Here is a 12,101-nt window from a genome sequence, read left to right on the forward strand (position 1 = left end):
AGGGAAAGATAGAATGTGCTCAGTTTATTTAATCAGTGCAGATTTGCAGTTAACTCTTATCAGGTACTTGAACGTACTTGAAAAAGCCCAGTAATGCCACATAGAGGTAAACATATGCCCCTAGGCATATTGGAGAGCTGAGCTTGCTGCAGGCTGAAATAGACTTCATCATGTGCCATTAATAACACCGCAATGCTACTGGACTGTTGTTGCACAGATGTTAAAGGGAATTTTCAGCTGGAGTGGGACAATCCAAGGAGTAAATGTACATTCCACCCTTCCCAAGTCGAACCTCTCAAAACAATCTCTGACTCATCAAACTGCAGGCAGAAGGGCCCATCAGAAAGTATATTTGGTTATTTCTGTTATCACTGTAATGGTACCACTGTTCTTTTTTAAATGGTCACTTTAAACAAAACAGTTGGCCTCCTTCAGTGGAAGCCTTGCAGCGTTCAACACCGGAAAGAAGAATTCTTAATTCTGTAAACTAAGGCATGAAAGCAGGGTAGGACTATTTATAGCTTTGATTTCCTCTGAATAGATGAGAAGCTGAACCTGACATTACAGAGTGAAAAGATCAAGGTGGTGCTTTTTTTGCTTTTTGGGTTGTGTGCAGGTTTTTTGATAACCAATCCTGCCATTCAGCAATAAAGCAAAGAGGGGACTGACTTGGCAGCCACTTCATGAACTGCCCTGGAGACTTGTCTACCAGTCAGGAAGGTCATTAAGCATCTTCAAGTTCGCTATGGAACATGACTTTACTGAATATATATTTATGTATATAAGGCAAAAGCATCAGTTTTCCCAGCAACTAGTAGTTAAGGTACTGCAGCCTCATGAGTACAAGTAAAGTTGGTGGAAAAGGGTGCGGGGTACTGTTCCAAGGAGAGGAAAGAGTCAGGTTTTATGTGAGTTCAGGCTGTAACTTCATGCTGACACTGCTGCCACAAGAAGGGCTGTTGCCATTCCTCATCTGTCAGTAGCACATGTCCCTGTCAGGGACCCTCCAGCCCCTCTGGTCCCTGTCTTTCTCTGGCTCATGCAGGTTATGGCTGGGAAGGAGTGGGCAATGTGGATGTAGTGGTGTGAAAACAGGACAGTGTGGTGGGGCAATGCTTCCTTAGAGGTGTTACCATATGCTGAGTTATGTGAAATAAAGTCTGGAGAGGAGAAAAAAAGTGATAAAGGCCTGAGGGGCTACAGGTGACTTTGGGAAGGGTTGGTGGCAGACTGGAGAGAGAAGTCTGAGAACAAGTTGGAAAGGGGCAGCAAGTTACCAACAGGGGTCACATCCTGTAGTGCTGAATAACTGTGTGAGCCTCCAATGTGCTCAAGGCTGACCACAGAGGCAAGAACCCATCAGAGCTGCTTTATGGTGCCAGGAGAGGAGGCTGCAGGCGGGGCAAAAGCACTCTTGGGATGGGTGGGAAGTCAGTGCAAAACTGTGGCCCAGCTGCCCCCATAGCAACCAGCCTTCCCGAGGTAGAGCATTGCTGGCAGCAGAACAAGGAGCTGCCCTTTCTCTTCCCTGCCAAGCTGAATTCAGCTGACTTCTCCGAAGGAAGGCACCGATTTTACAGGCTGAGGGCTGAAGCACAGCTTGCTGAAGGGACTCAGCCAGCTGTGCATCACCAGCCCTGAACAAGCCCATCCTGGCCAGCACTGTATTAACTGGGCTGCAGAGAGACCTTTTACTTGCCGAGCTCTTGACAGCGTTCAGCACTGAGGTATCAACACAGCTATTCAGACTTCTTTTGTATGCTTTTTGTATAGCCTGACAGGCAGCTCTGCTGCTGTACTGTGTGGAGAGTCAATTTTTCCAATTTACTTAAGAGGAATGTTTTCCTTTATTGCTGCATGATGGAGCGTGTGATTGAGGCAAAGTAAGAAACTGTTGTCAGCTCTGGGCCTGACAAGCCTGAAAAAAGAAGTGTGCTGGAAAAAATAACAAGTTATCAACACCCTTGGGACAGAAGATCCCTCTTCCTTTCTTTCCCCAAAACTGTCTGATTCCATCTTAGTTAAGCAAATCATATATTTCAGCAGCAAAACTTGTCCAAGACTACTTTTTTTCAAGGATTAGCAAACTGGTGACTAAAAGTTTTTGTATTTTTAGCAGGGGAGACTGGAAAAGCTGAATATGTAGTTAACCTTCAGGTTCACATTTTAAGGAGTTTAATTGCATTTAAGGAGGCCTCTGGGCCCACATCTTGTCTCCTATTTTGCTCGGAGTAAAGGACTCTGTTCAGGGTGGCAGACACCTTGCCATTAAGGACAGTAGACTGACGAATGGTGTCTCTTAATGCAGTTCCTGTTGTTGCCTATAAGATGCAGAGCTACCCTAGTTAGCTTCGGATTAGCCTCTCTCAGACACAGATAACAATCTGCCTGCATCACCCGGGGCTCTGCATGGGCTAATTTCTCCTGTTTATGCAAGTTTCTCATTAGCAAGAAAAGTCAGCCATCACCTGCGAAGCTTCTTGGCATGAGAAGCCTCCCACTGAGCAAGTCAGCTCCATGGCGTGGGATAGCTGGGCAGCTCTGCCCCAGCCCTGACCTTCAGCTCTGGGAGTCCTGTTTTGCTGCTGCTTTCTGCTGGATCTCATCTGCCTCCACAGGCAGTACCAGACCAAAGGCCACCTTTGTGTGGGCTGTAATAAGGACACAGGAGACATTATCTTTGTCTAGTCTGCTGTCTGTGGTTTGATTTGAGATAAGACACTGAATGATTTCTAGTCCCTAAGGATGTCTAACCTAGACATCTTCCCAAGATCAGTCTGTCTGCCAAGGACGAGTTCTTCATTATCCACATCTCTATTAACCCTGAAAATTGGGTTAAAGTCAAGGACTTCCCCTTCAGGAGACTACTCTGAACTAGGAACCCAGAATTTTGGTTTGGCAAGAACAGTGACCACGGGCCTGGGGGATATTGTAAAACATGGTATGAGGACACATTTTATAACCTGTTGTGCAAGTCCATCATTTCTCTCCTAAATGCAGACATGCACAAGGAAAGCAGAAAATCTCACCAAGTCCTTCTCATTTGAGCTCAGTTCCCCATCACTTTGACACACTGCTTATTTTAAAACATAAAACATTTGTGCAGCTGCTTTTTTAAGATGTAACAGTGCCAGGTTTCTCTGTGGCTTATGAGTTGTTTTGGAAACATTCTGGTTACTTATAGCGGGGAGCTTTATTCTCTTTTTTTGTTTTTAAGCTCTCATCCTGAAGTTACCTCCCCTCTCTCCATACACACACTTTCATTTTTACTCTAAACTTTAAACCGATGCGTTCATTTTTACCCTAAGCTTTAAACCGATGCGATTGTAGGGAAAGCCTGTTGGAAAGAAGCCCTCGGGGTCTTGTTAGCTTTGTTAATCCTTGCTTTGGATTTTTTCTTTGTCTTATTTTTCACTCCCAAGAGGCATAATGCAAAATCTGTGTGTAATCAGAGCTAGAGACTATGCGCACTGTTCTAGGATAATATTGTCTTACCCTGCTCTGCTTAGTACCTTGAACACAACCCAAAAATCTTACTGCCTTTAAAACAGCTACTCGGAATCAGTACCCATAATACAAGTGCCCTTGTCTCAGTGGCTAAACTGAAACAAATTATATTTCTTGTCCTTGGACAAGACAAGTTCTTGCTATCTCAAGATCTTATAGAGCTTAATAAACAACAGTTTAGATTTGTAAATGAGGTAAATAAGATACTGTTTGAAGTGAAATGAGGGCATTAAGGACCTCACACTTTGACCAGGGAGTAGGACCCTCAAAGTCAGTGACAGTGCAATCTATCCCACTCAGAAGCAGAAAACAGAAGAGCTTCTTTCACCAGGTTGGCAGCTAGGTGGGATTTCAGCTCTAGGAAGCAGAAGTATAATTTTCTTTCCTTTTTTTGTCCACTTTATTGACCTCTGCCATTTCAGAGCAGGTTATTCCCTTTCATCACTCACCCTTGGAAATTGTCTTGTTTGTAAAGGCCTTTCTTCCTGCAAGTCTCTCCTTCAGAATGTGATTCTGAATACTGGATAGCTGCCCTTAAAACATTTGGCAAACTTCCTTTTTCTGTATGATTAACCTCAGCACTATGGTACTTCACAATGTATCTCAGAGCCAGAGAAATAAAATTTTCTCCAAAGTAAATGGAGAAAAATATTTTTCAATAAAATACATCTGTATGATAGCACACATTTTTCACATAAGGATTGATTCTCAAGATTATCCATATGACCTGGAGATTGTTGCTAAGAGCTAAATCCCCAGAATTTCAAATCATAGCACTGTTTCCTGTTATATGAGGCACAGGGGAGACCCTTTATATGTCTCAGTGCTTCATTTGCTTCACAAAGTTTTACAAAGGAAATTTGCATTTTGAGAGTAACTTACAAGTATCTATATCCAGTTTGTCTTGTCAGCCATGGGTCTCAGCCCTGACAGTTTGAATGGGCAGCTGGGCAGCATAAATCTTGTGCTGCCATTTTAATGTATGAGTGGATGCTGAATGACCTGCAAAAATGTGACTTCCCCAGCAATGATCCCAGCTCTTGCTCAGCTGCTTACTGCAGGATCCACATTGATTGAATGTGCTATCCTACTCCCCTGGGTGTTCCTGGGAGCCCTCTCAGTCCTCAGTATTTCAGAAAGGCCATGTTTCCTCCCTTACTCCTGCAAAAACAGACCCTGTGGGGCTACGTCTAGAACTCCAGCTGTATCTCATATTGACATCTGGTCCTGGGAATTCCCCTCAGAAGAAAGCCTGGATCTCTCCAGCCTCCAGCTGAAGAAAGAGTGAAATTTCCACAGACTTTAAGGTGTTTATTCCATACCTGGAAAAGGGATATGGGGTTGAGGATCTAACAAGTAAGGCAAGGGCTTTGAAACTGAACAGCTGCTCTCCAGCATGTGCTCTGCTCTTGGTCCCTGAAATAGCTGACAGTGCTATCCACATGGATACCTTTAAGGAAAGCACTGAGGAGCTGTGACACTTTTCTTTTAGCTGAGTTGGTTGTGCTTGAAGTACCTGTGAGAGACACCCTCTCATCCCCTGCTGAAACACTGATGGCAGTGAGGAGGAAACAGAGGAGCAAAATCCGCAGCAGAGAAAACGAGACCAGGCAGCACCAGGATTTTATGCAGAATTAAAGACATAAAATCTCAGTGCACACCAAGGTGCTGCCCATCTGCTTGGGTGAATGTGGATGAGCCAAAGTACAATGGAGTAGTCAAGACCCCTGTGGCTGTTAGGTGTGAGGACAGTTCTTTATCTTAGCAGCAGAATATGCACACGGGGTAGAAGGGAACTGTCATCTCTACCGAGAGTCCCTTCTACTCAGCCCCAGCCAGAGAAGAGTACAAAAGCCTGTGATTTGCATCTTCTTTAACGGCTCTTTGTCGAGCGCAACATAATTATATTTAGTGAAGAACATAGTTTAAAAATAGATTTCTCTTATACTCTGGAACCAAGCTCATTAACACTTTATCACTTTCATAATTCATTAGTTTCAATTTCCCAGGAACTGCCATGAGCAGTGATTTTTTCATCATGGCCAGGAAGATTAAACTCTGTAGGAAGCCATAAAATTGAAATCCTTCGAGAAAGCTTGAGCTGGATGCACAACAGGAGACTCAGGCAGAACTTCAAACCAGGGAAGTTTCAGCCCTTCCTTGATGAGGGGAAAAACCAGAAACAACTGGCAGTTAAGAAAATAATCACTAGGAAAGACAAGAAAGACAAAACAGACATAGGATGACCAGGACAGTCTAGAATTGTGCAACCAAAACCGAAACTACAGCTTAGACATCATGTGGAAGAAGCAGAAGCATCAGATTACAGAATAAATACAAAGGCCTTGAGAAAAGAAAACAGATAAACAGTGGCAGTGTTTTACAAGCACACAGCACTAGAAGGCCATACATTACTGTCCACAAGGTCATCAAGAAATAACACAAGAAACAATGCTAGAGACAGATACTAGGAACTTCCAAACAGAGGTGTTGCAGAAAGGTCCCATAAACACACTAAGAACTTCTACCAATGAAGTCTAAACTTCCCTTTTTTAGCAATATCCAGCTGAAGCTCTTTCTCTTAATACCACCATGAGCCAAGTGCATGAATAAGGGCCTGAACTGGGGAACTGAAACAATAACCTGAAGGAATTACATCACACTCTCACACATTCCTGCAAAGCACAGCGGGTAGGACAAGCAGAGTGTATCGTGACAGACACAACAGCCTCAGCACTGGGACTATAGCAGTCACCCTAGCACTGCATTAAAGTGGCAGGAAACTGCTAACCTGCAACAGCTTGAAATTTCAGTGTCTGGGAGTAGGAATTTTGGTAGCCTCTGCCTTGGAGTGATCCCATCTTCATAGTGAGGTTTACTCACTAACAGTAGCAGAGCAGCAGGAAAGCTGGCCCGTGGTGCTTACTGAAAAGGTCATGGCAACTGTGGTATCAAATCAGAGACTTATATCAAAGGAGAGAAACACCTCTTGTTAGGAGACTATGGATTTATAATCTGAAAATAGAAAAAGAAAACTGGAATCGCACCCATAATGATAAATCTCAGTTTCCCAGAACCTGGAAAAATGAGAACATCTAAGCACATCCAAGCAGGGCTTCTGAGCATGGTTGTGTTCTCAGTAGTCCTCTGTCAACATAACTGCTGCAGAATAAGGAATTCATGTCTTTGAATTCAGATGTCTCTGAAGGATTACACAGATACAAAAAAAAACCCCAAAAACAAATCCAAGTGAGTAGGACTAACAGTGCCACTAGAGAAGAAGAAGCTGAAGTAATTGAGTCCCATGAGCCTGTGTAAGCAATAAGATGGAAATTGGGTTGGTTTGTCCATGTGATCAGAACAATGGAACTAGCAAACACAATTCTGTGGGGAAAAATCAAAGAGGAAAGGAAGGCAGAATGCTCAGGGACAGTGTGACTCAAAGACATCTGCATCTGGATGGAGAAATGATGGGGAGATCCAAAGAGCAAAGAGAACATGAATACAGATTCCAACCAGTGCCTAGTGTTTGAAAGGGGAACATGAGACAATCATAAATATATATAACAGTTTATAACCTGGCCGTGTTCTCTTCACTTACTGAGTTGCCAAAGGACACAAAAACAGAGTATAGTCACCAATGAACCACTAATTCATGTTGCTAATGCTTCTGTAAACCATAAGAAAAATTCAATTAATTCTTATCTCTTTGTTTCAGACTACTCAAAATTGCCCACTGATCTACACATTTCCCCTTTTATTTCCTGAAGGTGGCATTTTTCAATGGGCTTCTAAATATCAGGTAAAACTCAATATGCTGTGGCAATATGTTTGGCTCACAGAACCCAGCCTATTTTTGCTCTTGCTTTTGATCATATTCTTGACATTCTGGCACTGTTATGGTGGGATATAGATATTTCCCTGCTCTCCAGGTGCCCTGGATCTAGTTTTACAAGCCCAAGAAATGTGAATCTTTTCTCTGCAGTTTTCATTAGGATTACAGCAGTCTGGCAGATGTCTGCTTGTAGATTCTGCAAAACTCATGAGTTCCTATAAATGGCAGCATCACGATCCCTCTCCAAGCAGCAGCTCTCATGTCAATGAAATGTCCCCAGCTACCCACAACACACCCACAGCCAGAGAAAATCACCTCTTCCTGATTGTGTTCTCAGAGCAGGGTGCCTTGAAGGTAGCACTGGCTCTGGGGGAGAGAAATATTGTCCCCAACAGTCAGCAGAGCCCTTTTAGCTGTACAAAATTGCTATTTTCTGTGTCTTTCCAAGAATTAGAAACATGCAGCAGAATGCACATAATGGTCTCCACAGGTGAATGACAACCATTCCCACAAGAGATGCTCCTGTATCGAACCCGTCATCTGCCATCCAAAAGAAAAGCACTACTTATCAGTGATGTCTGCTGGTGTCAGCAGGTGTCTAGACAAAAACAGGTTAAGAGAAAAGCATTAGATTTTCTCCCAAGGAAGATGTTCCCCACAGGAGTTTGCAAGGCTTCCCCCACGGGTGTTGTGCTGGGAGAGATCCAAGTAGCCATGGCAGCCCTATGCAGGCTGCTTGACATTGGCACTGTTCAGAATAAATTTTGGGCTGAGTATTGGTCCTGATGGTGTTAGTATCTCGAGTAATGACCCATCTAAAGCACTATTCTTACTATTCTTCCATCTGTTCTTACTTGTTTCCAGGCTGCCCAAAAATGTCCCAGGAGAGCTGTGGGTCTCTGTTTGATGAATTCCAGCCTGCTGAGAAATACACTCGGTTTTGTTACCTTCTATGACCTCCCAGAGCAGGGACAGTCCTATTTATATATACCACCTGCTGAAAACTTCTGTCCTTAAGCTTCAGCAGCTTTTTGTACCTAGTCTTCTTTAGCTATATAATTCCTGGTGATTTGTGGTGTTTTATGCTATTTAACTGTATATGTGAGGAGAAGTAGCAGTGGCAAGGCACTTACATGTGGAAACTCCTGACACAGAGGGACTCAGACTAGTATTTTTTTGTCTAACATTGAAGCTCCCAAATGGCAGAGCTTCCTGGCACAGAAACAATCAATTGTCCCAATCTAAGCAATTTGCTCACATATGTGAACATGTACAGGTGCAGCCTGCTCTCCTGCAACTCAGAATACCAAAGTGAACCTGTGGTTCTTAACAGAAAAAAACTCCCTTAAAACCGTCATCTGTACAAAGGGCTTTATTTAATTGCTGGACATTTGAGTGAATTCAGACTTTTGGGTTTTGGTTCATTCTCCAGAACAGGACTGGGTTTTGGTTTTAGTTTTGTTTCTTGTGTCAGGACTGCAAAGCAGATGGGTTTCAAATTACAGAAATTTTTCATGGTAGATGTTTAATGAAAATCCCTGACTGAAACATGATTCTTACCATGGAAAAAGAAAAACTCGCCAAACATGATTTTTTCCAGTCGTGAGAGAAAAGTGAGGGAAAGGGATTGTTTTGCTTGAAGTATGTTTTAAATTCCACATTGCAGTCTGGATTGGGTGCATACACTGAGGTTAAATTGTTCATGCTGATCCAACATAAATTGATGCTAGGAATGACTGTTGAGAATTACATGGCCTTTGTCTCTTTAAAAAATGCCTACACTGGTGTATTCAGCCCAAAAGAGCAACCTACTGGGCCTGGGCTAGAACAAAGGGAGAAGTAAAAGGAGGAAATGCCTTATTTGGGGAATGAGATATGAACTTGAACAAGAGACAATCTTGAGCATTTCCTTGCAGTGGGATTATCTGCTGGCTGGAGAACAAGAGCCAGGACACAGAGGTGAGGGAGAGGAGAGCCAGGTGGGTGTGTCCTTCCCTCAGGTGCTGGAGACCCTGCTTTGTAGGAGACCAACCACCAGGCAGGCATGGCAAGGGGCTGGGGACTGTTCACGGGGCTGTGAATCATGGCTGACTGAGGAAGCTGAATCACAGTAGCTGAGCTTTGTGCCCACAGCTCTGACCTGTGGCCTAGAACAGAGTGAAGGAAGATGCACAACCTCTGTGGGCAGTGCCGTGGGGATGGGAGCTGGTGCTGCTCCCTAGGGACTTCCGGCATGCTCCTGTGGCAGCTCTGGAGTGCAGCTCTGGGGGTAGTTCTTTACCACCGGTAAGTGGGCATTTCTGAGAATCCACTGCAGATTTCCTTACTCAGTGCCTGTTGTGGTGGTGTGTTGTGCACAAACAGGCATAGACAGTTTGTGAGACTATAAAGCTGAAGCAAAGATGGACACATCTCTCCTGCAGATTCAGGTCTTTCTCTCTGCTTTGCCTTATTGGTTGGGTAAACTTTCTCTACTGGCCAGTGAATTTTTTTCTGGTTTAAAAGCCAAAAGCTCTGTAATGACATGTGAGATTTGGGCTATACAATGCCCAAATGCATATCATTAGAAAGGAGGTCATCTTGAAGAACTCTGCAATATGGTGGATTTTATTTTGCCACTTAAAGGAGGGTGCAGTCACTGAATAACACCATGGGAGGGAGAAGACAGAAGAGATACAAATAGGCTATGCTCACACTGCCTGTGTGACCCAGGTCAGAGCCCACACACATAGTAATGAAACAGTAATTTCTATTTTTTTTTCTTCAAAGCACTTTGTGCATCCAGACCAAACCAGATTCCAGCATGAAGAGTCACAAGGTCAGCCGCATATGTACTGCAGATATGCACATCCTTAGAGACAGATGGGCTTGTAATGATCCCTTTGGAAGTGACCTGGGAGGTTTTCTTCTTCCCATTGTTTCTGTTAGTGTCACAACACTTGGATATCTTGAGCTAACTTTTCCAAAAGCTAGGCTGAGATATTTCTTCTCTGGTGTCTCCCTGAAGAATCTTGTTGCATTTGACCACCTGAAGCCAGTTCTTCACTCTTCTTCATATTAGTCCGTGCAATTACTGGACAGTCACAGAACACAAGACGTGCTAGCCAAACCTACCTGCTTTTTTTAAATCACATAGCTCAAAGAAAACAGCTGCTGACTGTCTTTTCTGTTTTTCACCAGTCCTGTACCTGGAAGGATCTGTCCTTGTATTTGAGGATGTTTTCAAACTGGTTGCCTTCTACTGTGTCAGCAGGTGAGTTGCATTCATTGCTTCCATGGCGCAGTCATTTTGCCCTTCCCTCTGGTCTGCCCTTCCCCAGTCCCCAGTCCCGCACAGACCCCTCTGTTTCCTCTGCTACCCTTCAACCTGCCAGACCAGAAGGTATTTCAAATGCTTGTATCTACAGTGGGGCTAGATCATCCAGTTCCTGGCCAGGCACACCACAAGCACTGCTGTCCCTGCAGCTGGAAGCTTTGTCCATAGGGCTGCTTCCATAAAGGGCAGAGGCACAGAACAGAGGCAGGGAGGAAGAAGGGCCACGAGTTAATTATTTATTTAAAGTAGCTTTAAGCATACACACACACACACCTGGTAGCAACTTAGCAAACCTGCTAATGAACTGTTGCCTGTGGGAGACTCAAAGCACTTAGTCACCTATGGGGAACCTATCAAGGAAAGCAGTCCTGAAATAACGTTCTCTAAAATCTAAAATGAAAATAAAGTGCTTGTTGTCTCAGCACAGAAATACCAACCATAATGGGTATAGAGATGGGAAAGACCTGTAATGTCATTTTCACTAGTGCAAGGTGTGATCAGCATCTGATGAGCCCCTCTGTGTAATTAAACCCATATGTCTGCAGCCTCCTCTAATCTGTGTCCTTGTGCCTAGCACACTGCAGCAGTACCTCCACCACCTACTTACCCTATCCTTACTGCAGCAGGCCTCGTTGGGAGTTGGTTGTAGACTTTTGACTTCCTCTATATAAACTTATGTGACTCTTAAAGTAGTTATTTCCTTTTAAGAGGAGAAAGCAGGTTCAGGATATGTTTACAAGGCAGTCACGTTAGCCAGTTGGTTAGGTCACACAGTAGGAGAAGTCTGTCTGCGGTAGGAGACAGTGTGCTAAAGCTTACCCAGCCAGTCATATTCCCACTATTCTGAGGGCTGCTTCTGCAGACAGCTGAGCTCAACACTTCTGGGCCATGACTCCTACCTGCATGGAAGAAACCATGCTCTGCCTCATCCTCATCACTTAATAGACATTTAGCCATCTAGATTTGTATAGACCCTTGTAGCGGGTTGGGTTTGTAACTAGGCAGAAACACCAATTTAGTGTAGTGGTTTGACCCAAAATACTCATTACTGTTTACCTTCTGTGAGATAAGAATTAGGAGAAACGCAAAGCAGGCACCAAACTTGAAAGAATATAAAGAAGTTTATTAACAGACCTAAAAGAAGAGAGAAAAAAACCATACCACACCTTCAGAACACTTCTCCTCCCCCCACCTTCCTCCCTTCTCCCACTGACAATGTAAAAAGACAACTCTTGAGATGTTAAGTCTGTTTATCACTTCCATAATAACCTTGTTCAGTCCATTTAGGAAGAGGAGTCTCTCTTGCCCATGCTATGAAAACATTATCACAACGAGACAGCCGCCCGGGTTGGTTCTCTGCTGGCATGCGAGTCCCTTCCCACAACTTGCAGCTTTTCCCACAGCTGCTTTCAAGGGTCCACTCTTGAATTACTGGGGTACAAA

General features: G+C 43.8%; 1 protein-coding gene across 2 annotated transcripts in view; it reads left to right on the forward strand.

Annotated features, from left to right (window-relative positions):
- The window catches only part of RIN3 (Ras and Rab interactor 3), a 70,332-nt gene that overhangs the window by 29,847 nt on the left and 28,384 nt on the right, over positions 1–12,101 (forward strand). The window contains exons 2-4 of one of the 2 annotated variants that reach the window (XM_017729022.1): positions 7,226–7,309; positions 8,207–9,301; positions 10,523–10,595. In XM_017729022.1, coding sequence (XP_017584511.1) covers positions 9,211–9,301; positions 10,523–10,595 — 164 coding nt within the window. In that variant the 5' untranslated portion in view covers positions 7,226–7,309; positions 8,207–9,210. The remainder of the gene's footprint in view (positions 1–7,225; positions 7,310–8,206; positions 9,302–10,522; positions 10,596–12,101) is intronic. The other variant, XM_017729021.1, reaches the window with a different exon arrangement.

The sequence above is a fragment of the Corvus brachyrhynchos genome, unplaced genomic scaffold (assembly GCF_000691975.1).
Source record: "Corvus brachyrhynchos isolate BGI_N302 unplaced genomic scaffold, ASM69197v1 scaffold1, whole genome shotgun sequence".
NCBI lineage: Eukaryota > Metazoa > Chordata > Aves > Passeriformes > Corvidae > Corvus > Corvus brachyrhynchos.